At 34.5% G+C, this 26,844-nt stretch overlaps 1 protein-coding gene across 1 annotated transcript in view; it reads left to right on the top strand.

Annotated features, from left to right (window-relative positions):
• The window catches only part of Tsf2 (transferrin 2), a 174,784-nt gene extending 148,190 nt beyond the window's left edge, over nucleotides 1–26,594 (top strand). Inside the window, exons 8-9 of the mRNA XM_090392385.1 lie at nucleotides 2,194–2,309; nucleotides 25,257–26,594. Of these exons, the coding sequence (XP_090248511.1) occupies nucleotides 2,194–2,309; nucleotides 25,257–26,065 (925 nt within the window). The 3' untranslated portion in view covers nucleotides 26,066–26,594. The remainder of the gene's footprint in view (nucleotides 1–2,193; nucleotides 2,310–25,256) is intronic.
• The last annotated feature ends 250 nt before the right edge of the window (nucleotides 26,595–26,844 follow it).

The raw sequence follows: 26,844 nt of genomic DNA, 5'->3' as shown, positions 1-26,844 counted from the left end.
GTAAATTAAATATGAAAATAGACAACAGAATCAACAAAGCTGGTACAGTAGGAAGTCAATTGAATAAATTCATATGGAATAAGAGAGAAATTAATTGCAACACTAAATCAGCTGTATACAAGACAGTGTTCAAACCAGTTTTAACTTATGGATCTGAGAGCTGGGTCAGAAGTAAAACACTTGACCAACGACTAGAGACTGCAGATATGAGAGTCCTGAGAAAGATTAGAGGCATGAATAGATGGCATCAATGGCATTATCATATTAAAAACGAGAATATCAGGAAAGAACTTGACATTGTCAGCATCCAGGAATGCGTTAGCAGAGCTAATCTCAGGTGGTATGGTCACATAAACAGATTGGGCAAGGAAAGATTAGCAAAACAAGTTTTCCTGCCAAGTTGGCAGGAAAACGACCCAGAGGAAGACCAAGATATAGGTGAATTGATACGTTACAAAGTGCCTTAGACGATAGAAATATAAGATCTGGTAATGTTGGAGTCTTGACAAATAACAGACTGATTTGGAGGAAAATTGTAGATAGGAAGTTAGTAATGATGTAAGTTTTTCATCTAGTACTATCATATTCTGTACACCCCTTGTGGGTACGTTGCAGGAATTTGATGATGATGATGACATAATTTTTGTGTGCCAGTTTTTTTAATGCTGTGGGTGGTAAAGCTTTGGCAAAAGTGGTATGAGTTACCAGCTCTCAACCTTAGAAGTTTGGAAGCCTGTTTTGCTGCTTGCTGAAGAAGGAGCATAAGCTTGTAGCAATGCTTTTGCAATTTCTACTCTGTAATCTAGATATCTTATGGTATTTTTTCTTGTGCAGGAGGAAATTTCTAGTTTAAACTAAATGATAAAGTCCAACATATATCCAAACACTTGTAACATTTTTATGTTGATTCCTCATTACAGAGTAAAATAATAGCTGCTGATTACACCTGTCCACTCCGTCCATACTGTCGATGTATGCACATACCACAATGGGTTTGTCTTTCTTGAAACCATGCTTCCAAATGGATTCCGTTGATAAATTTTGCATGGAAGACAATGAAAGCATCTTTTTTTTTTTTTCAATGTAGTGCAAAGACTTTCCCTCACTGATAAGCTTGCAAAAACAAATAAAATGTATTGTTGTCTAAGCGATTAGACACAGAAAATAATATTTTAAAAAATAAACGAAAATTAGGGAACTCTCCGATCAGTAGTAAAATGCAAAATATTAATATTACTTTATACGGAATCACAGTATTATAAAAAAAAAGTTAAATAAAATCTAATTAAATAAATAATACAGAAAGAAACTATTTGAGAAAGATTTTCTAAAATTTGCATTCGTTTTTCATGTAGGTTTATCATTACAATATTATTTCAGTTTTTTTGCGATGAATTTCCCCTGCAAAGAATATTCTACACAATGAATTTTATGGCAAACGGTTTTCTTGCAACAAATTGTCATGTGTATTGGGGAGTGAGCATCACCAATCAAGAGGATGGTGAAAAATCATCTAGATCAAACATAAGCATGTTGTCTATCTTGAGATAAATAGATATTAAAAAAATACAAAATAATATGAAAGTGATTTTGGTTGACAGGCATAAGATTAATTTCCTTACCATTCAGATTATAATAAATAATATTCTTTCTGATTTTTTTTTTTTTTTTCTGTTGATTAATGATATCAGTAAAGGCAGTAAATATCCCAGTGGGTGTCACAGTTGGACATGAGCACCATTTTTTGTCTCCATTTTCAGATTCCTAAGACAAGGGCATTATGATATGAACAGAAATTACACATTTATGCATCCTAATAGGTTAGTGGATGTGCTGTACAATTATTCTTCAACTTTGTATATGTGTGTACATAGTTAAATTCTTTAATCTTTCTTATAATTAAAAAAAAAACAATCTATTTTTCTAATATGAACAATAAAAAAAAAAGGCTACTTGGCTTTACAAAGTAAACAACTGTCAACTTACCTGTGCAATAATTTTTCTTTTTTTGATATATGGGTTATTTATTGAGAATTGTCTTTATGTATGTAAATTCTGAGTGCTACTATGTTGCACAGTTTTATTTATCTTCTGGCTTGAGATAACTAATACTGACTATATCATCATCTAATAACAGTGTCAGTTACTACTATTTTAAAAATTAAAACTACTTTTCTTTCTCTGTTTTGACAGTAAATATGGTCTTATCCCAATCATAGCTGAACAGTATAATCTGGATGATCCAAGCTATTATGTTGTGGCAGTTGCAAGTCAGCCTGATAAAGATACAGATCTTTTATATCTCAAAGGTAAAACTTTTATGTATTCTATCTATCCTATCCCTCTCGTCCATCCTGGGACGGGTTGAGTTCCCTCCTAATGAGGGGGTTACTGGCGCAGTGATGCAGCTGGTTCGCCACTCCTCTGCTACATTACCCTAAGGGTAATGTTCATGACTGTAATCCGCATGTGTTCACGGGGCCTGTTTGCGGGATGAAAAACTCTGCTATCCACACCCAAGACCGGCTAACTTGGCTATGGCTGAGGAAGATCCTTAAACTTCTCACATCATCAACGGGAATCGAACCTAGGACACTCCTTCCCCAGGTATATGGTTGCGAAGCGCATAGCCACTATGGGGAGTGAGCTAACCGCACGGACACTTTTGTATAAGCAAATGCATATTTCAAATTTTTACATATTTTTAGTAGTTAGTGCATATTCTAGGAATGTTTTCCTTTTGTGTATACTTATTCTTTGAAGGCTGTTTTTAGAAAATGCAGTCTTTTTTTAATTGAGGTATATAATGAATTAAACATCTCTGTTTAATTCATTATATACCTCATTTTTAGTTCATCCTCTTTGGTTTCAGACATTTACAGAAGAAACGGATTGCCCCATTCCATTTAATTTGTCACTTAGCATTCATTTCTTATTTGTTTGTGAGCAGATCTGGTTCTCAGACAAATGATGCCATAGCATTAAGCATCTCCAGTGCCCTCTCTAATATCTCAAATTCTTTTTCTCATCAATTAATGAATGAATAATTTTAGATCTTTAAGTCGGTAGCATTTAAATTGTGAAGTTGAGCAAGATATGCTGATCCTGGCATCCCAAAGCTACACACTCCAGTGACCAGTTACCTGCCCAAAATCTAGCAATGGTGTGATATTTAATACAATAAGTTTCAGGATTGTTTTGTGTTTGAATCCTTCAGGACGTTTTTGTTCTGTGCTGATTCTGTCCGTTACACATGTAAGGCTAATGGAGTTATACCCAAATACGATACATGAGTTACGTAACACATTGACTTGATTAAGATACTTCTAAAAGTCCCAGGTGATAAAGAAAATTTTTTATTGCATTGGTGAAATTTTTTGACACTGTTACTGACAAACAGATATGATTGTCCTTCAGATGTATCTGCTTGTGGATTTGGTAGTTGATTAGACAACATCCATAATGTTGATGGGTAACCTAGCACACTCATCTTATCTTCTTGATCTTGGTGAAAACTTCAGTTGTTAATAAAGAAGGTAATGTTCCTCAAATTTTTAGTTAACTATTGGAAAAATATTACTCAAAATTGCTGCTTAAGCTTATAATTATGCATACTGCATAATAATAATTGAGTACTATTACTGAGGAAATATTCTGTATTAAGAAAGAGCAGGAAAAGTATTTGAGAACACTTTACTTTCATTAATTCCAGTTTGACATACATGATTTTATCTGTTAACTGTTTAGGAGGAGGAAAAAGGACTGTTTCATATCATATATGTATATATATATATATGTGTATATATATATATATATATATTTATGAAAAAATTTAATGACCAGAACCAAGATTTAAGTAAAAAGGTTTTAATATAAAAACACTACTAGTTTCAGCCTGTAACAGCCTTCTTCAGGTGACATTATAAAAGAAATAAAAAAACACTAAACATTGAAGGTTAAAAGACTATGAACAACATAGATAGTCTCTATACATAATTAGCATGAAAATGTTGTAGTTGTATTTGAAGCTGTTCTTTCGTTTGTTGCATTGTTGGGAGAGTGCATGCTTGCAGCCTCATGTGAACGCCAGTACATGATTACAGCTGAATGACTATCTGGGAGGTTGTAGCTCAAGTTGTTATTTAGATGAACAGGATTGAAGATGATTTCTCTAGATTCTACGATTTTTCTCTCTAGTTCGTCACTGCAACAGAAGATGTTAGTAGATTTTTCCCAGCAGACTTTGTGACTTTGGTTTTCATCATTAGGATTAGCCGAGAAAAGGATATGGCTTGATAATGCACTTGCTCGCTGTCTCTTGTAAGTAATGTCCCTCATGTGTTCTTCCATACGCAATTCGACAGATTTGTCTGTCTGCCCAAAATAAGGAATATCACAATCACACAATATTTTATATACACCAGGGTATTTGAGTTGATGATGACAAGGTTTTGGGTGGCTAATTAAGAAACGGATCTTTGGAAGTGGAGTGAACAATGTTCTGATATTGTATTTTCTTAGAACTTTTGCTAATTTATGTGAAACAATACTCATGTAAGGAATAGATATATTGCCTTTGAATCTATTTGTTTCTTCTGAGTGATGTCTAGGAGGATTAAGAAGGAATTTTTCAATGATTTTCTTGGAATATCCATTAACTTCGAAAGAAGTTTTCAGATGGTTTATTTCTGTAAGAAGTTCATTTGGGTCATCAAGAAGAGAACGGGCTCTATGTCCCAATGTGGAAATTATTCCAAGCTTATGAGGAGGGAAATGATGGGACTGACTGTGCAGATATCTGTTGGTATGTGTGGGCTTTCTATATATCGATATTTTGAGTTTACCAGAATTTATTTTGGGCAGACAGACAAATCTGTTGAATTGCGTATGGAAGAACACACGAGGGGCATTACTTACAAGGGGCAGCGAGTGAGTGCATTATCAAGTCATATCCTTTTCTCGGCTAATCCTAATGATGAAAACCAAAGTCACAAAGTCTGCTGGGAAAAATCTACTAACATCTTCCGTTGCAGTGACGAACTAGAGAGAAAAATCGTGGAATCTAGAGAAATCATCTTCAATCCTGTTCATCTAAATAACAACTTGAGCTACAACCTCCCAGATACTCATTCTGCTGTAATTATGTACTGGCATTCACGTGAGGCTGCAAGCACGCACTCTCCCAACAATGCAACAAATGAAAGAACTGCTTCAAATACAACTACAACATTTGCATGCTAATTATGTATAGAGACTATCTATGTTGTTCATAGTCTTTTAACCTTCAATGTTTAGTGTTTTTTATTTCTTTTATAATGTCACCTGAAGAAGGCTGTTACAAGCCGAAACTAGTAGCGTTTTTATATTAAAACCATCATCATCATCAAATTCCTGCCATTTACCCTCAAGGGGTGTACAGGATATGATAGTACTACATGAAAAAATTACATCATTATTAATTTCCTATCTACAATTTTCCTCCAAATCAGTCTGTTACTTGTCAAGACTCCAACATTATCAGATCTTATATTTCTATCGTCTAAAGCACTTTGTACAGTATCAATCCACCTATATCTTGGTCTTCCTCTAGGTCGTTTCGCTGCCAACCTGGCAGAGAACACTTGTTTTGCTAATCTTTCCTCGCCCATTCTGTTTAAGTGACCATACCACCTGAGATTAGCTCTGCTAACACATTCCTGGATGCTGACAATGTCAAGTTCTTTCCTAATATCTTTGTTTTTAATATGATATTGCCATTGATGCCATCTGTTCACGCCTATAATCTTTCTCAGGACTCTCATATCTGTGGTCTCTAGTCTTTGGTCAAGTGTTTTACTTCTGACCCAGCTCTCAGATAAATAAGTTAAAACTGGTTTGAACACTGTCTTGTACACAGCTAATTTAGTGTTCCGACTAATTTCTCTCTTATTCCATATGAATTTATTCAATTGACTTCCCACCATACCAGCTTTGCTTATTCTGTTGTCTATTTCTATATTTAATTTACCATCTTCAGTAAAAATCGTGCCTAAATAGCTGAAATGTTTTACTTGTTCCACAGGTTCTCCATTCACAACACAGTTGACATTTTCAATGATTCTGCCTATTTTCATTGTCTTTGTCTTTTTATTGCTGACCTTCATACCATATCTATTACAACAGCTATTCAATTTAGTCAGAGAATCTTGCAGACTTGTAGCAGATTTATTTAGAAGTATAACATCATCTGCATAAAGCAAAGAGCTGACATTAACATCTCCAATTATGATATCCTGTTTAATACCACTTTCCTTCATAATGTGATCCATATAGATAATGAATAACAGAGGGGATAATGTACATCCTTGTCTCACACCAGATTTAACATTAAACCATCTTCCTGTACTTCCTTCAATTCTAGCTGCTGACTTACAACTCAAATAAAGACTCCGTATTGCTTGATATAATGCCCCATTGACACCATATAACTGCAGCATATTGAATAGCTTCTCTCTTGGCACCTTGTCATATGCCTTTTCCAGATCGACAAAACTTAAATACAGATCTTTGTTATATTCCTATGCTTTCTCGACTATTTGTCGTAAAGTGAAGATCTGATCCTGACAGCCTCTATTTGGCCTGAATCCAGCTTGTTCTTCACCAAGCTTTTCTTCCACAATTCTTCTCAACCGTTTCTCAAGTATACTTGCATAGATCTTGCGAGGAACACTCAGTAGGGAAATACCTCTGTAATTCTCACATGCAGTTTTATTTCCCTTTTTATATATGGGTACTATGAGAGCTCTACTCCAGTCATCGGGAATTCGTCCCTCTGTCCAGGCTTTCTGAACTATGCAGTGCAGCCACTATAGGACTCTTATACCACCATACTTCAGCATTTCTGGTCGAATATCATCTACTCCTGCTGCCTTTCCACATTTCAAGCCTTTGATTGCTTTTTCTACTTCAAGTATGGATATGTATTTCTGACTGCATGCTTGGTCAGTGTTTTTTACCACTGTGCTGTCATCACTGCTTGTTTCATTTAGCAGTTTTTCAAAGTAATTACTCCATACTTCAAGGATATCTTTTTCTCCCGTTTTCATGTCACCTTTATCATCTCTAATTCCTTTTACAGCACTCTTTCCTCCATTCTTAAGCTTCTTCAACAACCTCCAGAATATTTTGCCACCTTCTTGATATTTATTTTCTATATTCTTGCCAAAGTCCTCCCATGACTTTTGTTTAGCTAGTTTTACACAGTGTTTAGCATTCTTGCATTTGTCTCTATATTCTCTAAGAGCACAAGCTGACTTATTTGACAGGAACTTTTGATATGCTTTCTTCTTTTCCTTCACTGCCTCTTTAACTTCCTGTGTCCACCAGGGAGTTCTGATATTTTTATCCTTACAGATAACCTCACCACATGCCTCTCTGGCAGAATCAATCAATGTTTTCTTCAGTTTGCCACTGAATCTCCAAAGTTTGATTCCTGTTTTCAAACTCTTTCATTTTTCCTTCAATAATCTTTGTGTATTTTAGCCTACAGTTCACATCTGAGAGCTGCTCAACTTTTATTCGCTTTATAACTTTCTTACATGTTCTTCTTTTCAATATGAAATTCAATTTTATCCTGCTCAAGACTAAATAGTGATCACTACCAATTTCAAATCCTCTGTACACTCTGGTGTCCTGCACCAGGGAGAAAACATCACTATCAACAATAACATAGTCAATGAGACTTTTCTTATTCCTAGCCTCTTCTCTCCATGTGAATTTGTGCACATTTTTATGTTGGAACATGGTGTTAGTAATAACCAGTCCATGTCCTGAGCAGAAATCCAACAGATATTTGCCATTATTATTAGCTTTGCTCTTTTCTCCAAATTTTCCCAAAATATTTTTGTATGTCTCACACTTATTTCCTACTCTGCTATTTAGATCCCCAACAAGGACCAACTTTTCATTTTTCATTGTGTCAGTTGCTTTTTCTAAAGCCTCAAAAAATTCCTCCACTTCTACCTTAGTAGAATCTTCTGTGGGACCATAGGCACAAATAAGTCTCATTTATTAATAAGTCTCATATATTAAAACCTTTTTACTTAGATCTCAGTTCTAGTCATTCAATTTTTTCATAAAACTCTTTATGTTAACCGAGTTAATGATCATTCTGTCACATATATATGTGTGTGTGTGTGTGTGTGTAATATATTTAGGAAGAAAATATTTCTCAGAAAATATACATGTTGTATGATATAAAAATTTGCATTTCTACCATCTTTTTAGTTTTTTTTTTTTTTTAATTATTTTAGTTGTTTTTTTATGATGTGGAGACATGAACATGTTTATTAATGTTCCAAGGACATTTACGTGAAAATAAGCATATGTTTATAAGTAACCAATATCCCATCCTTTTTTTTTTTTAAAAAAGTGAAAACATATGATGAACTTATTTCATTATTTTAGGCATGTGTGATCTCTTCCAATTTTTTTGAATTGGAATACCAAAAAAAAAAACATTTTATGGCATTAGTTTATGAAAACTACTGCTTTCCGATAACTGAGACCAACAGAATCACATGATGATGTATGTAATAACAATAATGTGAGTAACATCACATCACCCTTTCAATCAAAGTGTGATTGGAAAGGTGATGTATTAACTTCTTGTGTGAATGCTATGTTTTTATTGTTGTTGTTGTTATTTTTTTCCTCTGTGATTTTTGATTTTTCTTAGTGGCATGTCCGGTAATATGTTTATTTTATTGATTTTGTTGTTTGTGATCAGAATTTGTTAACTTTCATTACAAATGTGATGTTTTTGTGGAGGGGAGTTAATATTGCCAAAGTCTCTGACAAGTATGGATCTTCATTATTGATTCTTCATTTGCATTTAGTCTTCGTGCTATTATTCTGAGTACTTGATCTGTTGCTGTAAATTGAACATTTGACCACCAATTCTGGATTGAACAATTTTAGTCATCTACAAGAATCATCTTCCAGATCCTCTTTACCCTCTTGAAAAATGCTTTAAACCCTCACAATATTTGTGCTCTAGATTCATAACATTTCATGTGTTTTTACTTGTTACAATATTGATATTGACATGTTTCCCCATTGTTGGCTTTCTAACAGCACAATAATATGTAATGTAGAAAGCTTGTTCATGCAGGTAACAGAATTCTGTTTTTGTTTAAGGGAACTGCCAAGGTTGTGTTTAAGTATGTCTTAGTATCCGCTTGCAGAATGATATCATACTGCGTATTTTTATTTTATTGCAGTCTTATTACTTTTATACCTATTATATATTCTCATTTGTATGAAATCTAGAGATTTTTTTTTGTAGTTATATCAGGTCATTCCAAAAGTAATGTCATTTTTTATACTGTACTTGTTTAAACGTGTCTCTTGTTGTCTAAACATGAATTTTTAAAGCTTTGAGTACCACTAAGCTGAGGTGGCCTCTTTCTAAGGAATTCCACCTTGCAAGAACATCATACATAAGTTGTTGTTTAAATAACCCTTTATTACCATGGAGGTCACGGAAGAGCACATAAGGCATGTCATGCTTTATGAGTTCAAAAAAGGCAGCGATGCTGCTGACAATGTAAAAAATGTGCAAGAAGTGTATGACAATAATGTTTTGAATGTGGGAAATTGCCAGCAATGGTTCCAAAAATTTTTACAAGGGGATTTTAGCTTGAAAGGCTCCGCCTCGCTCTGAGTGCCCTGTCTCTCTTGATAATGATATGCTAGAAGCTGCTATTACAAGAAATGTTAATGCAACTGTTGAAGATTTAGCATAAGATCTTAATTCATCATCATCGACCATCCATCACCACTTGCAAGAACTTGGAATAGTGTCTAAGCTTGGCAAGTGGGTTCCTCACGAACTGACGAATAACAATCGAAGAAAGCACATCAACATCTGCACTGCTCTTCATTCTCAAGAGATTCAATCTGTGTTTTTGAGTCTTGTAGTCACCAGTGATGACAAGTGGATACTTTACAAGAATATTAAGTGCTGAAGGCAGTAGGTTCATTCATGGGAACAGGCTAAACCTCAGCCAAAACAAGACCTTCACCCTCAGAAGGTTTTGTTAAGCATTTGGTGGGATATGGCTGGTATTATACACTTTGAGTTCTTGCCACAAAATCAAACAATCACAGCTGAAGTATATATATAATGTGAACAACTTGATTGATTGAAAGAAAAGAAGTGTTCTCTGGTCATTCGAAAAGGTGTTGTTTTTCACCATGAAATGCGCTCCCTCATAATGCAAGAATCACCTGTACCAAGATTGAGGAACTCGGCTGGGAAAAGCTTCCATATTTATCTTCCACATTCTCCTCATCTTGCACTTTCAGATTACCACTTATTTCGAAGTTTGCAACATTTCGTTAATAAAAAAACAACATGATACATTAGAGGCACCTGAAATTGAGCCTATGCGACTTCTTTGCCTCCAAAATTCTATAGAAATGGCATTATGAAGCTTTCACAACATTGGAAAAGCATTATTGATTCAAATAAAGAATATATGCTTCATTAAATTAGCAAGTGATTTATCTTTTATATCCTTTCAAAACTTAACACTAAAAACGACATTACTTACTTTTGGGATGACCTGATATATAATATTTTCCTTGTGTAGTAACCTCCATGGTGTAATGTATGATGTGCTTTGGTTGGCTTGAGTTTTGAGTCCCATCTGGGATGCAAGAAACATTTATAAGGACTTTCCATCTGAAGGCAGGTTAGACAGTCCCATGTGGAGATCACAGGAAATTTCCTTCTATAAATGTGGGATTTTCCTTTTAAAAACAGACAAACCAGTTAGAGGATGCATACATTTGGCAGGTGTAGACTAACTGCTCTGGTATGCCATTAATTGAGAATCTTTATGAAGACTACAACCATGGGTCCAGTGCCCGTAGGTGTCTGCTGCCATCTTGATATGATTCTTCCACTGCATTCTATTTTGTGCAAGATGACTCAGTTTGTGTATAGAGTTTCTGCACCATTTGATGATGTCATCGCCCCATTCTCTGTTTGGTCTTCCTCTTTTGTTCTTTCCTTCAATCATTTCAAACAGCAACGTTTTTAATTTTCTCTCATCATTCATTCTACATATATGGCCAAATAGACGTGGTTTCCTTTTGATTATTTTCTGGATCAGGTTTTCTTTTGGTTGTATTCGTCTGTAGATTTCCTCATTGTTCACTTTCTGTATCCAGCTTATTCTCAAGATCTTTCTATAGCACTTCCTCTCAAATGCCAATGTCCTCCTTTCAGATTCTCTCAGGAGTACCCAGCCTCACATCCATAGAGCATGCTGCTGAAGATACAGGTTTCTACAATGCACAGTTTAGTTTGCATCTTTATAGCTCGCTCTTTCATATTTTGTCCATGGCTTTTAAAATAGTTGTTGCTCTGGCTATTCTAATTTTTATCTCTTTTTTTTGGGTCCAATTCATGCGTCATGTGGCATCAAAGATATGTGAAGTGTTCCACATTTTCCAGTTGAAATCTATCTATCGTAACTCTGTTCAGTAACTCTTGTTGTCCGAATATCATCGTTTAGTTTTTTCAAAGTTGACATTTAGTCCATATCTTTTTCCTTCTGTGTATAGTGTTTGCAATGTCTGTTCCAGCCTTGCTGTGTCTTCTTCAATCAGGACGATGTCATCTGCAAAGCAGAGGTGGTTTATTCTCATGCCATTTATTGAAATGCCTCCACCTTCTTCTTTAATCTTATCTAGTGTTCTTCCCAGATGTGTGAGATGATTGGTGATATTGGGTCCCCTTGACTTGTGGCAAACCAATCTCCAGTCTCGCCTGCTATTCTGATTTTTGCTTGTGCTTGGCTGTTTATATCTTTCAGCAGGCGGATCAATTTATTGTCCACACCATAGGATTCCAAGACAGCCCATGTTATATTTTGGTCAATATATTCAAATGCTTTTTGGAAGTCTACAAAGTAGCAATATATCTTTTTGTTCTTTCTTCGAGCTTTCTCTGCTATTAGTGTTAGTGCGAGTATTTGTTGCACTGTACTTCGATCTTGTCGAAACCCGGCTTGCTCATCCGGACGATGTGCCTCCATATGCCCCTTCAGGCGTTCTGTTAGTATTTTCATCAGCACTTTGCCAAGATGACTCATTAAATAATAACTTTAATTAAAATAAACTTGGTTTGGCATTTCATCCTTCATATCAAAGTCATCACATGGTACAGTTGTACATGAATTAACTTTACACAATATAACTCGTTATAGTAGGTTACAGAATAACTGATTTAGCCATCTATAGACTCCAGGCCAGATTCTGGAGGGGAGGGGTTGACGTAAATGAAATTGATTACAACTGGCTAAGAGATGAAATTCAGTACCTAAAGTAATGTTATTTCCAGGGACTTGACAACCTTTATTGGTGAAGAGCTTGTTGTAACCTAAAGTTCTAGAGAATAAAACATTTGCTAGCCTAATTTTAATTTCATCGAGCACTCGTTAGAACACTGTAATAAACAATAAATGATCATAGAGAATCATAAAGAAAGTAATTTTATAATGGTATTCTTCTATTATAAATTAATGACATCATTTATTATCACGATACAGTAAAACCCCGAAGTTATGTGGTAAGTGGGACCAACAAAAAGCGCATAAGAGGAATTCGCGTAAAACTTGGGGTATAATTTTGCATGTAATTTATGTATACAAACATATGATTGGGACCAAATGTTTACAAAAACACCTATATTTTTTAAGAAATATAATCATAATTGTAGTTTTTCGTACATAAAAAAAAGAAAGTTATTTCGATGTTGATGGTTTCATAAAATCTAATATATTCGTCTGACGGCATAATGTCTTTTTCTTGTCACGCAAAATTTCTTCATAGCAAGCTAATAATTTTTTTATTGCTTGCCTTGTGGCTACGATTCATTCCTCGTTAGAATCTATGTCCTAGAAAATCTTTAAACCTTTCTTTTATGATTGTTCTTACTGTGGATTCCTGTAGATAGAACTTCTTTGCTAGCTCAGAAATTTTCATTCTGCCTTCAAAATCCTTAATAATGTTGAGTTTTGTTTCCAAAGTCAATGTTTTTCTTTTCTTGCTAGCTGTAGAAGAATCGGGCTTGCTTCTTTTGGATGACATTATTATTATTTATGTGATAAAATTTTTATCAAGAACATAACATTAAACAATCGCATGGTTTGTAGACTATAAAAATCGTGTATGAATGGAGACTGCGCGAAACACGTCAGTGCTTATTCACAGCATGTGCGACACTGGCGAATGCGGCCGGCGCCTGAAAGATACGACTAGTGATGAGGTGTGAAGCAGGACGGGAATATGTACATATAAGAAACCGTGTAACTCCGGATTCGCGTAAGTCGGGGTATGACTGTAGTTGAACTTAGAGCTGTTTGTCGCATAGGTGCTATAGATATTATTTGTTTTGCATTTAAAATTTTCATAAAGATTAAATATAAAATTTCATCACACCTAAGCGCAAAGAATTATTTGTCATCATCATCAAATTCCTGACATATACCCTCAAGGGGGGGGGTGTACAGGATATGATAGTACTACATGAAAAATTTAAGTCATTACCAACTTCCTATCTACAATTTTCTCCAAATCAGTCTGTTATCTGTCAAAACTCCAATATTATCAGGTCTTATATTTCTGTCTTCATCATCAAATTCCTGACATGTACCCTCAAAGGGTGTACAGGATATGATAGTACTACATGAAAAATTTACATCATTACTAACTTCTTATCTACAATTTTGCTCCAAATCAGTCTGTTACTTGTCAAGACTCCAACATTATCAGATCTTATATTTCTATTGTCTAAGGCACTTTGTACCGTATCAATCCACCTATATCTTGGTCTTCCTCTGGGTCGTGTTCCTGCCAACCTTGCAGAGAACACTAGTTTTGCCTAATCTTTCCTTGCCCAATCTGTTTATGTGACCATACCACCTGAGATTAGCTCTGGTAAAGCATTCCTTGATGCTGACAATGTCTAGTTCTTTCCTAATATCCTCATTTTTAATATGATATTGCCATCGAAGCCATCTGTTCACGCCTGTAATCTTTCTCAGGACTCGCATATCTGCAGTCTCTAGTCTTTGGTCGTTTTACTTCTGACGCAGCTCTCAGATCCATAAGTTAAAATTGGTTTGAACACTGTCTTGTATACAGCTAATTTAGTGTTCTGACTAATTTCTATCTTATTACATATGAATTTATTCAATTGACTTCCTACCATAACAGCTTTGTTGATTCTGTTGTCTATTTCCATATTTAATTTACCATCTTCACTAAAAATCGTGCCTAAGTAGCTGAAATGCTTTCCTTGTTCCACAGATTCTCCGTTCACAACACGGTTGACATTTTCAACGATCCTGCTTATTTTCATTGTCTTTGTCTTTTTATTGCTGACCTTCATACCATATCTATTACAACAGTTATTCAATTTATTCAGGGAATCTTGCAGACTTGTAGCAGATTTATTTAGAAGTATAACATCGTCCGCATAAAGCAAAGAGCTCACATTAACCTCTCCAATTCTGATATCATGTTTAATACCACTTTCCTTCATAATGTGATCCATATAGATAATGAATAACAGAGGGGATAATGTACATCCTTGTCTCACACCAGATTTAACATTAAACCATTTTCCTGTACTTCTTTCAATTCTAACTGCTGACTTGCAATTCAAATAAAGACTAAGTATTGCTTGATATAATGCCCCATTGACACCATATAACTGTAGGTATGGAATAGCTTCTCTCTTGGCACCTTGTCATATGCCTTTTCCAGATCGATAAAACTTAAATACAGATCTTTGTTATATTCCCATGCTTTCTCAGCTATTTGTCGTAAAGTGAAGATCTGATCCTGACAGCCTCTATTTGGCCTGAATCCAGCCTGTTCTTCACCAAGCTTTTCTTCCACAATTCTTCTCAACCGTTTCTCAAGTATACTGGCATAAATCTTGCCAGGAACACTCAGTAGGGAAATACCACTGTGATTCTCACATTCAGTTTTATTTCCCTTTTTATATATGGGTACTATGAGAGCTATACTCCAATCATCTGTAATCCGTCTCTCTGTCCAGGTCTTATGACTATGCAGTGCAGCCACTGTAAGACTTTTTTACCTCCATACTTGAGCATTTCTTATCGAATATCATCTACTCCTGCTTCCTTTCCACATTACATTTCAGGCTTTTGATGGCTTTTCTACTTCAAGTATGGATATGTATTCCTGCCTGCATGCCTGATCAGTGTTTTTTTATTACTGTGATGTTATCACTGCTTGTTTCATTTAGCAATTTTTCGAAATAATTACTCCATACTTCAAGGATATCTTTTTTCTCCCGTTTTCATGTCACCTTTATCATCTCTAACTCCTTTTACAGCACTCTTTCCTCCATTCCTAAGCTTCTTCAAAAACCTCCAGAATATTTTGCCACCTTCTTGATATTTATTTTCTATATTCTTGCCAAAGTCCTCCCATGACTTTTGTTTAGTCAGTTTTACACAGTGTTTAGCTTTCTTACATTTGTCTCCGTATTCTCTTAGAGCACAAGCGGACTTATTTGCCAGGAACTTTTGATATGTTTCTTCTTTTCCTTCGCTGCCTCTTTAACTTCCTGTTTCCACCATGGAGTTCTGATTTTTCTATCCTTGCAGACAACCTCACCACATGCCTCTCTTGCTAAATCAATCAGTGTTCTCTTCAGGGCTTACCACTGAATCTCCAAGGTTTGGTTCCTGTTCTCAAACTCTTTCATTTTTTCTTGAATAATATTTGTGTATTTTAGTCTACAGTTCACATCTGAGAGCTGCCCAACTTTTATTTGTTTTAAAACTTTCTTATATGTTCTTCTTTTCAATATGAAATTCAATTTTATCCTGCTTAAGACTAAATGGTGATCACTTCCAATTTCAAATCCTCTGTACACGCTGGTGTCCTGTACCAAAGAGAAAACATCACTATCAACAATAACATAGTCAATGAGACTTTTCTTATTCCTTGTCTCTTCCCTCCATGTGAATTAGTGCACATTTTTATATTGGAACATTATGTTAGTAATAACCAGTCCTTGTCCTGATCAGAAATCCCACAGGTGTTTGCCATTATTATTAGCTTCGCTCTTTTCTTCAAATTTTCCCAAAATATTTTTGTATGTCTGACAGTCATTTCCTACTCTGCTATTTAGATCCCCAACAAGGACCAACTTTTCCTTTTTCAATGTGTCAGCTGCTTTCTTTAAAGCCTCAAAAAATTCCTCCACTTCTACCTTAGTAGAACTTCTGTGGGACCATAGGCACAAACAAGTCTTGTTGTCCAGTTTCCTGTTCTCATATTTGTCCACATCACTGTTCTTGAGACTGCCTGCCATTCAAGAAGATTAGCCTCGTATTTAGTGTTTAATACTATGGCAATTCTTCTTTTCCTTAATTGTCATTGCCTGAATATAACATTTTGTATTTATTGCTCAGAAAGATCTCACCAGTTTTTGTGTTTTTTGTTTTATCATCCCTATTATGTCAATCTGGTACTTATGCAATTCGTTAGCTCAATTTCTTTGTCATTCAGGCTTCTTATGTTCTTGATAGTACCGATCTGGAACTCTGGTGATGTGAGTTTGGGGTGGGTTTTAGGATTTGTTCCAGTAGCTGACTTTTTGCTGCTTGCCCTGGTTCCCTGGCAAAAACAACAAGAATTATTCTTATCTGTTATAACTGTTTACACATAATTTAAAATTGTTCATTGTTAAATTTTCGGTTGTCAGTTTTACATAAAGTTTTGTTTGAATTGTTATAATATCTCTGACATACAGTATTCAAAGATCTCTGTTAAATGGTGGAACTATTTGTAAAAATCCATCAAGCATGCTAAAAGTTATAACACAGTTCACGAGATTTCCTGTATATGGAATGCTTAGACATATAATTTTGTTTTTTCCTAATTTGGTCATGTTAATGGCCCTGATTGGAACTAAAATAAATTATGTTACAAAGCAATAGATGTGAAGTCAACATCTATATACAAGTAGCTTAGTAGTCATGATGATACTTTGTGTGTAAACCTTTTTGCTTACACTTGAATAAAGGAACAATAATATAATTTCTTCTCAAGTATAATTCACTTTATAACCAAATTGGGGAAAGAAAAAAAAAAAAAAAAAACTCGACAACTATCTCTGATGCAGATTATTTTAATAGTACACCTTTTTACCGTTACCATACTTGTATATGGAAAATATATTATGTCTGCATTTCTAATCACACTTCCTAGATATTTAAATGTCTTTACTTGATTCAATTTTCCCCCATTTATTCTTATATCCATATTTGCCTCTTTCCTTGCTACTTTCATTATCTTTGGTATCTTCTTCGGTCTGGCTTCCACTAGGAATTTTAGCAAAGATAAGTACTTAGTTTTTTTATATTGAATTTTATTTTACTGGTGCCAGTGGTGGTGGTGCTATACACATACACATTAACACAAGGTTATTTAAATAAGTATTATTAAGATTGCTGGCAGTGTAACTATTATCTGCACTATGGGATTTCCATAATGGCCAGAATTTGCTCAACTGCAGCATCTCTGGTGTTTTTAGAATTGTTTCTATGTTGCAGACTTTTTTTTATAACTAAATTATTTTATTTTATTTTTTTTACCAAGATAATGACACCGATTCTTCCAAGGAATTGGTATCATTATCTTGGTAAATGCTAGTAATTGAAATTCCAGGATGTGGAGAGAACAAGATAAGTGAGAAAAGTTTTAAAAGAGATCATTGAGGCTAGTAAAATTTACTTCTTCACACCATACGATGGTAGAAAATATTTAGTTGTGGTTCTTAAGTATTCTGCAAATGAGCAGGTTCTTCTCTTAGTAGCAAAAACTTTCCTTCCACTCTCTTCTGTTCAGAGCCTTCTCTTTGAAGGTTGTGTACCTGTCTCCATTTAGCATGTCATCTAGCATTGTTTTCCTTACTCTTCCTCTGGGTCTTTTTCCTTCGATGGCATCTCTGATTATTCCATTTCCTCTCAGAATATGTCCAATCCAGTTTCTCTTTCTTCTTTTTATCCTCTTTAACAGACTTTTTCCTTCTTCTACTCTTTTTAAGACCTCTTCATTAGTTATTTTATCTGTCCATTTGATTTTTTTCTATTCTTCTCCAAATCCATATCTGCAAGCTTTCCAAAATCTTAATTTCTTCTTTCTTTAATGTCCAAGTTTCAGCTGCATAGAGGGCAACACTCCACACATAACATTTTATTAGTCTTTTCTTTAGGTTTCTGCCCATTTTACTTCTGAATAAATTCCATTTTCTATTAAATGCATCTCTTCCCATCGCTATTCTTCCTTTTATGTCACTTTTACATCTTCCATCACTACTAATCACACTTCCTAGATATTTAAATGTCTTTACTTGATTCAATTTTTCCCCATTTATTCTGATATCCATATTTGTCTCTTTCCTTCTACTTTCATTATCTTTGTTTTTCTTATGTTAATTTTCATTCCATAATTGATACAGGACTCTAGTAATCTGTTCAACAGCTGTTGTAGTCCTGTTTCAGTATTTGATAATAATGCCTTGTCATCTGCATATCGTATTGCAAATATCTGTCTACCTCCAATCTTTATTCCTTCTTCTGAATTCTCCAGTGCTTCTTTTAACATTGCTTCGGAATACATGTTAAACAAAATTGGTGACAGAGAACAGCCTTGTCTTACTCCTGGCCAATGATACCTAGTTCTGTCTGTACCGTATATGTCTCTCACCATGGCAGTTTGTCCCATGTATAGTGAAATAATTAGCCTTCTGTCTTTCCAATCTATACCAATCTTTTCCATTGGTTGTGGTTAAAGATACAGAAACCAGGGAGAACTAGTCAGAACAATAAAAATAGAGAGATTTCCAATTGAATATATAGAAGACAATGATGAAATCCTTATCCAGATATTTTTTAAAATGGAGTAAAATAAGTGACATAAAAAAATGGGATCTTCGCTTGAGATACCAACTTTTTTTTTTTGTGTGGTCACTTTCACAATGGATCTGAAGATGCCTGTACAATTTTGTCAATATCGGTACAACTCAAGTTATGGTGAACTATCTAAACTAACGTGTGTGTGTATAGCACCACCACTAGCACCAGTAAAATAAAATTCAGTATAAATTCAGCTTGCATTGTAGTTCATAACATCAGTTAGTCAGCAACTTCCTCTCAAGGTTAAATGTTACAACTGTGCAGAGATCGGACATATCACCAATCAGTGTCCTAAACTTTGCTGGAAATTGAAAATTCTGAATATTGTATTACTACCTATTCCTTTAGAACATTTGCCAAAAGAGTGGAAGAATCTATTAGAATGGAATATACATCAGAGGCAAGTAAAGATGAGTTCCAGTTCAGTTTAGCAAAGAGTGCACTTTCAAACAAACAATACTCAATAAAATCACAAAAAAGTGTGTGACAACATCAACCAGAAATTAGCTCAAAGATTCCAGATCATCATGAGCCACTTTCCTTAAATACAGATGGAACATTGCTAGTTAAAATTAATAATCAGTTTAGTATGGCAACTGAACAGATAGAAGACCAAATGCAAACAAACAAATTCCTTACACAATGAGAAATCAGAGAAGAAGAAACAGAAAAGCAGAAATAACTTAGCATCCAGACAAGCTTGTCAAAAAGGAAAGGCAAATTAATTAAAACAAAAATTGAGGATAAACAGAATAAAAAAAAGTTTAACTTAAAAAAAAAAAAAAAATCAACAAACTGACATTTCCAGTTGAATTCTAAAAGGGATATTTTGACAACTCGAGTTTATGGACTCTGAGGAACTGATAAAGGGAAAAAGAAGGATACAATTAAAGAAAAAAAGAATAAAGTTCACTGATGAAAAGTTCTCTCAGTGTGATTACTATCTACCTGGAAAAGAATTTACATGAAGCAGATTACACAAATTGAAGACCTAATCAAATTCATCCAAAATCTAGAGGTGAAAGGTTTACCAGTTACACTTCACTAATCATATCATCTCCCTTTTGTGCCTCATTGAATGCATTGGGGATTCCACATTCTAGTTAGATGAGCTGTGCCTTTTTTATGCCATAATTTCAGGTTGTTGTTTCTCCAAGAAACATACTTCTGCAGATATAAAGGTACAAAAACCTTAAAAGACAGATACACCCCTTCTGTCTTATTGAAGCACTGGAAGGTCTGACAGGGCTGAAGTAAGGGTTCTTATTCTTGCTCACTGCCTTGGGATCATTCTATAATATCGAAAGGGATTCAGAAGGGTGAGTCTTGATAATAGACTGAAAATACCATGAATGTGTAATACAGTTTACAAATGTGTATGCTCCATCCAGTTGAGCAATTAGATGATTCTTCTAAGCATTGCAGCCATACTTATATATTGTCTACTACATCATAGCATGGAGGGAACTGCATTGAAAATCATACATTAGACAAAATAGGAGAAGACCCCAGAAGTGGAAAAGTAGGATATGCACAGTAAAAAAAAAGTATGCCTTGATGATCTCCAGGCTTACACTTGCATGAATCAAGGCATTGGTTCCCATCTTGATTGAATTTATATCTTTTCTTCTTCTTTCATTATAAAAAGAGCAATTCAGATGAATCATCTTGCTATCGGCGTCATATCATAATTCAATCCTACTTAAGTTATACTGCATAGAACAAGTAGAGATCAGCTCTGGACCATGGAGAAGTCTACCAAATTTCCCATTCCTGGGACTAGTTAAAATTCAAAGAAGCAGCAAAACAGAATATGATTGAATGGGGAAAGGAACTTGTTTTCCTCAAAAGGAAAAAATTGAGAGACCTATATAAAGAGAGGCTAATTCATAGGCAACCAATATAGTAGTATAGAATGCTGTAACATCATTAGAAACAATAACAGAGAAGTGGAAAGGCAGAAACATGTGGAGGAAAGAAATTTTAAAATAAAAATACAGCAGCACTTGGTAGATAGCCCTTTGGCTGTATTCTTCAATAGACAGTTCATCAAATTCTTACAAGAAAGGACTACCACCAACATCTGTGCAGATGGTGAAGACAATAGTACTGTGGGAAACTAACTCCTGGAACATAAATGCCTTTCCTGTTCACATCCAAGATGGGCTCGACAGATCCATTACATCAGCTTCATTTACTTTATAGACTTAAGTCTATAAAGAATGTCGGACAATCCCCAGTACCCCTAATGGAAGGACAGAATCTTACCATAAGGCCTTTTAATTTTTTACTTCTTTAATTCTTTCTCTCTACAGGTCATACTAAGTGAATTTATAGCAAGCCATACTGTCCTCATTCCAAAACACCATAGAGATCATATCATATCTTAACAGCTTGAGGTCTATTTCTCTATATGCTACTAACTACAAAATATTTTTTTTGCATTATCAACAACAGGCTCAAAGTAGGAATGGGAAACATAATCAAGAACACAGAGGTGTATGGAGTTCTAGGCCAAGCAGTAGAATTTAATGTTTTTGCTATATTATCTACTAGTTAATGTGAAAAAGCAACCATCTCTTGATGAACCTCGCTCAAGCATGTGATAATATCCATTGTCTCTTTCTGTTCCACATCTTCCAGCAAATTGGAGTAGACAGATGTCCGTTATCCTTTAATGCCATCCGTCATTAAAGAAGCCTGTGTCAATACAACTATCCGATTCCTAGTCAATGGGTTCCTATCAGACCTGGTCAAAATTCAAAAAGGAGTCAAGCAAAGTTTCCCACTTAGTCCTTGCTATTTGCATTGGTTCTTGAACCTTATTTGCTGGAAGTTGATAATTTATATGCTCTGTGAGGGATAACAGCTCCCTGAACTATGAAGGAAAATAAAATATTAACATATGTTGACAATGCAGCAGGCACTTGATTCGGTATATATCTTTTTTGATATTTTGGAAAAATACAGCAAAATCAGTGGCTGCCAATACTGGCAATAACAAATTAAAAGTTTTTGGAAGATGGGATCTCAGAGGCATTCTCTTTGGATTAACTCCTAAGAGAGGACCTCTCACTATACTTGAAATCCCTTCTCCATCTGTCCAATATTACCAGTTCCAGAACTTATACACAAAAATGTTAAAAAAACTGGAAAATTGGGTTACTTTCCTTTTCACCTAAAGCCATAGTACTTTATAATCTTCCCTGCTCAACTATACATAATAAACTTCTGTAATGTTACAAACATCATAAAAGCTGAAGAAAAGCAATTATATAGTAAACCTGTGCAATTTTTTTAGTCCAGCCAATACCAGGAAGTTGGAATTTCTTCAACTCAAAGAAGCATGAAGGTTTAAGGGGCTTCCACTATTAAAATTCTAGTGTTTAATCAGTTATAATTAAATTATTACAATGGCCCAAAAGCTGAGATTGTTCCTGAATAGTACAGCATCTTTAACATCTCCCACCCCAAACTTCCTGAGTACTAATAATGGCACACTGTTTAATAACTTGCTGACATTCCAAGGATACCTTAACAGGAAGAATCTTGCTTGGAAAATTGTATATGGTCGACTTCCAGTAAATGCCATCAAATGGGAGGCACTTTCACATTGGAGGTGTGGGCATATCCATGCATATACATGCATATGCCCAACAATGAAGCCAACAAGGGAACAATTTTGAATGCGCAGACGTCAACATTGAAATATATATACACTAATTTTCCGTGTTGTTTACAGTTATTTCCTCGATGTTTTTACTGGTTATTTCTTTTTTAATGTGCACATGAGGAAGGCTGATACAAGCTGAAACTAGTTGTGTAGTACTAATAAACTTTGTTTCAGTTCTAATCATTCAATCTTTTTATAAAAATTTACAACTACTGAGAATCAATCTTCATACATATAAAACTTGAAATCAGTTTGAATTACATTTGAGATGTTAGATATCATCAAGACACTTCACAAATGCTTGTTTTACAAATAAAATTCTACTGAAAAAGTGTCTGCACGGTTAGCCTAGTGGCTTTGTGCTTCGCAACCATATGCCTGGGGAAGGAGTGTGCTGTGTTCGATTCCCGTTGCCGACGTGAGGAGCTTAAGGATCTTCCTTAGCCATAGCCAAGTTAGCTGGTCTTGGGCGTGGACAGCAGGGTTTTTTCTCCCAGTTTATCTGGGGTTTTTCATCCCGCAAGTAGGGGCAAACTGGCCCCGTGAACACACACGGATCTAGCCATAAATATTAACTCCCCATGATGGGGCTCAACTCGCCCCAATAGGGATGGGGGAGAAAAGGGAGGAAACTCCATATGAAAAGAAAAAAAAGAAAAAAGTTGCAACAAACATGCTGTATAAACTTTGTAAAAATGCAATTGCCTGACATGGACACAATACATATAAGCTAAAGATAGTTCCCGCCTACATTTTGCATATGTGCTGACACTACCCTGTGCAAATCTGTTAACAGACATAGCACACTGTACAGATTAGATTAATTGGGTTTCTTGGAAATCAAACTACTCAGCCATACATGCTATTAAGCATAACACATAAGGAGAAAATGAGATGAGTGCACATATGTGCATGAGGAGCATCCTTTTTTTGATTCCTATTTGGCCTCTTTAGAATTAAGTTTATAAGATGCTATGTCTTAAGTGCTGTAAATGTCAAGAAACAAAAGGACAGACAGCGACCTGTACAACAATATATTAATCAACATTTATCTATAACAGTTAGTTTACAAACTAAATCATAAATAGTATACTTATTGATTTCATTTGTCCTTATTCTAGACTCAATAGCATGTCAGCCAAATAATTTACTTTAAATAAACCTAATGGTTTATGGTTTAAATATCATGTATATAATTTATAATTTTCAAATGCACACTAAAAGAATTTCTAGTTGCTTATGAGCTGAATTTTTGAACATTTGCACACATACAAATTCAGTGAGATCTACAGTGTACCATTTCAGATTTCACGAATGATAATGAATATTCATATTCCAAGAAATTATTCCTAACATCAGCACTTGCTATCAAACAAATAATTATTTGTACCTTTGATATGTATTTATGCATAACATAAATAGTAACAGCATCTTCACAACCAACCCACAGAATTATCTCCACAGTCAAAAATCTTATCAACAAGAGAGAAAACTTTTAAGTTTTTGTTCTCATACATTGATTTTTGTCTTCATAAATTCATGTATGTTATCTTTCTAAACTGCCTATCATGAACAAAAAACATGACTAAATTATTCATCTTGTCTATTTATTCATATCCCCACTGGAAATGATTAAATATATGCAGAATAGACAGAGAAATGTCTTATTAATTTTAAGCAGTTATCTTTTCTAAGTTTATCACTTGAAGAATAAATACAATAAGCCACACAGTATCCAGCCACTCATTAGCAACTTAATATTTGGTTCTGACTCCAAACACATCTCTCCCACTGGTTTGCAGTAGTGACTAATCACGCTGTATATTTAGATTATGAGTCAAAGCAAAATACCAAGTTGCTAAAGATCTAGCCAGATATTAGATGTTTTACTTTGTCATATTTCATTGATGATTTGCAATATGAAACTCTTTGTGTCCTCATCGCCACTAAAACTGGTCAGAGTCATTTTATGAACATATAGCAACACATTTTGTCTTGGGGAAAGTGGTGCAATTTATTTTTTGTTATATCTGTTATATTCTGTCCAACACATTCTATATCATACAGCTGTTTTTAACTCCATTTCTGTTTCAGTTCACTGCTGAAATAGTTCCACTGGAAGTTTTGTCATTGAGAACTTTACTTAGCTTTTGCACTAGTGTGATTTGATAGCAGGAAACAAGTGGTAAGAGTGAAGTATGCGAATTGAATATGTTAGAAAATTTGGTGAATGTTATTGAATAAGTAGTTTTTTACAGACATTACCAAGATACACAATAAAAGTTCTTCAGTTACTCTGTAATATTCAAAGGCCTAAAGTTAACAAAATATACAATGAAATGCTTTAGTCCTAATATCTAAGCTAAAGGTATCTGAGTATTTTATGTCTCTTGGTTGAATGTGCTCTCTCTCAGGCCATTTTTATACTTATTATTGTTTATAGTAACAGATGAGACATATTAGAAGTATTACTGATATATTCAAAATTGTATATGTCTCTTTATATTAATAATCTTTGTATGTCATTTTTTTAGAAATGTATCTAACATTATTTTTTATAATTTTAGGAAAGCGATCATGCCATACAGGAATAGGAATGGCAGCTGGTTGGGTGATTCCGATGAGTTTTCTCCTTTCTAATGAAAGAATGCGCTCTTATGGCTGTGATTCAGCACGAGCTGGCGCAGAATTTTTTCAGAAAAGTTGTGCACCAGGTGCATTATCAAGGGAGCATATAGTTGGTGACTGGGGATATGGAAATCTTTGTGACCTCTGTCATGGAACTAGTTTTAGTTTTTGTAGCAGAGATTCATCAGAACCATTCTATGGACATACAGGAGCACTTCGTTGTCTTGTGGAAGGTGGTGGTGAAATTGCATTTGTTAAACATACAACTATATTGGAAAATACTGCTGGTAAAAATACACAGTGGTGGGCAAGACCAATGATGCCTGATGATTTTGAATTATTATGTCGTGATGGTACAAGGGCTATGTACGACCAATACGAAAAATGTAATCTTGGACGTGTTTCAGCTAATGCAATAGTTACTAATGGTCACAAACCAAATTATATTATACATACTTACATAGACTTATTTTTATATGCACAGCAGTATTATGGTTCAAAATACAGTGAAGATTTCACTTTTAAAATGTTTGTTTCTGAAGAGGGATTCAGTGATCTTATCTTTCAGGATGCTACACAACAACTCAAAGCTGTTCCTCCCAAAAAACGCAGTTATCAGCGTTACCTAAGCTATGATTTTATTCAAGCAGTGAAAATGGTAGATTGTACTGCTGGTTCAAAGAGTCTCAAGTCCTGCATTTCAGTCATATTAATGTATGTTTTTATATCGATGCAGTATTTCTTATAGGGTTTTTCATTATCATGTACAGCATAATCAAAATTACAATGCCACAGAATGCATGAGTGTGTCTTTGCATTTATTATTATTATTTTTTTATTAAAGATATTATCTAGTTTCATGAATGAAAAAAAAAAAGAATTTAACTAGCTTGTTTAGCTGGTTATTTATAATGTGCCTTGTGAATGTTCTCCGATTTTTAGATTGTTATAATATCATCATGTTTGTTTAGTTAACCTCTGTTTAATTCCTTAGATATTTTCTCTCTTTCTTGGCATGTATGTGTGTATCATAATTTTTACTGCATCTTTTCAGATGTATAGATTGTGATAGTCTCATTCATAATCATTTCTCTTTTAGTGAAATCTCATTAATTCTGTTAATATTCTATATTAATATACACTTAGTGTGTGATCTTAAAGAGTTTTAGTGTATATCTCTTAACTTATTCTTCAGCCCTTGATTCTTCTCAGATTTATAGATTGTGATATCTCTTTTAGTAAAGTTGGTTGCTAATAATATACTGTAAATATTTTATATAATGTGTGTAACATCAAAAGGTTTTCCTTTTGATATGATTCTTTTCATATATAACAAAATTATTTTGATCATCATGGAGATGTTAGTTCTAAATTTTGTTAGGTAGCAATCAAGTTTTGATAATGGTAATACCTAAAATGTATATGTAATTTTATATTTCATGATTGTGTGTGCAAAAAGAGATTTGTTTTCTCAACCCTTGGAGTTAAAGAAGCATACGTATACAGTATACATACATATTTATACAT

This window comes from Typopeltis vanoorti, chromosome 5, assembly GCF_054136105.1.
Source record: "Typopeltis vanoorti isolate ZY-2024b chromosome 5, IOZ_Tvanoo_1.0, whole genome shotgun sequence".
Lineage (NCBI taxonomy): Eukaryota > Metazoa > Arthropoda > Arachnida > Uropygi > Thelyphonidae > Typopeltis > Typopeltis vanoorti.
This window is presented reverse-complemented; position numbering and strand designations above follow the sequence as displayed.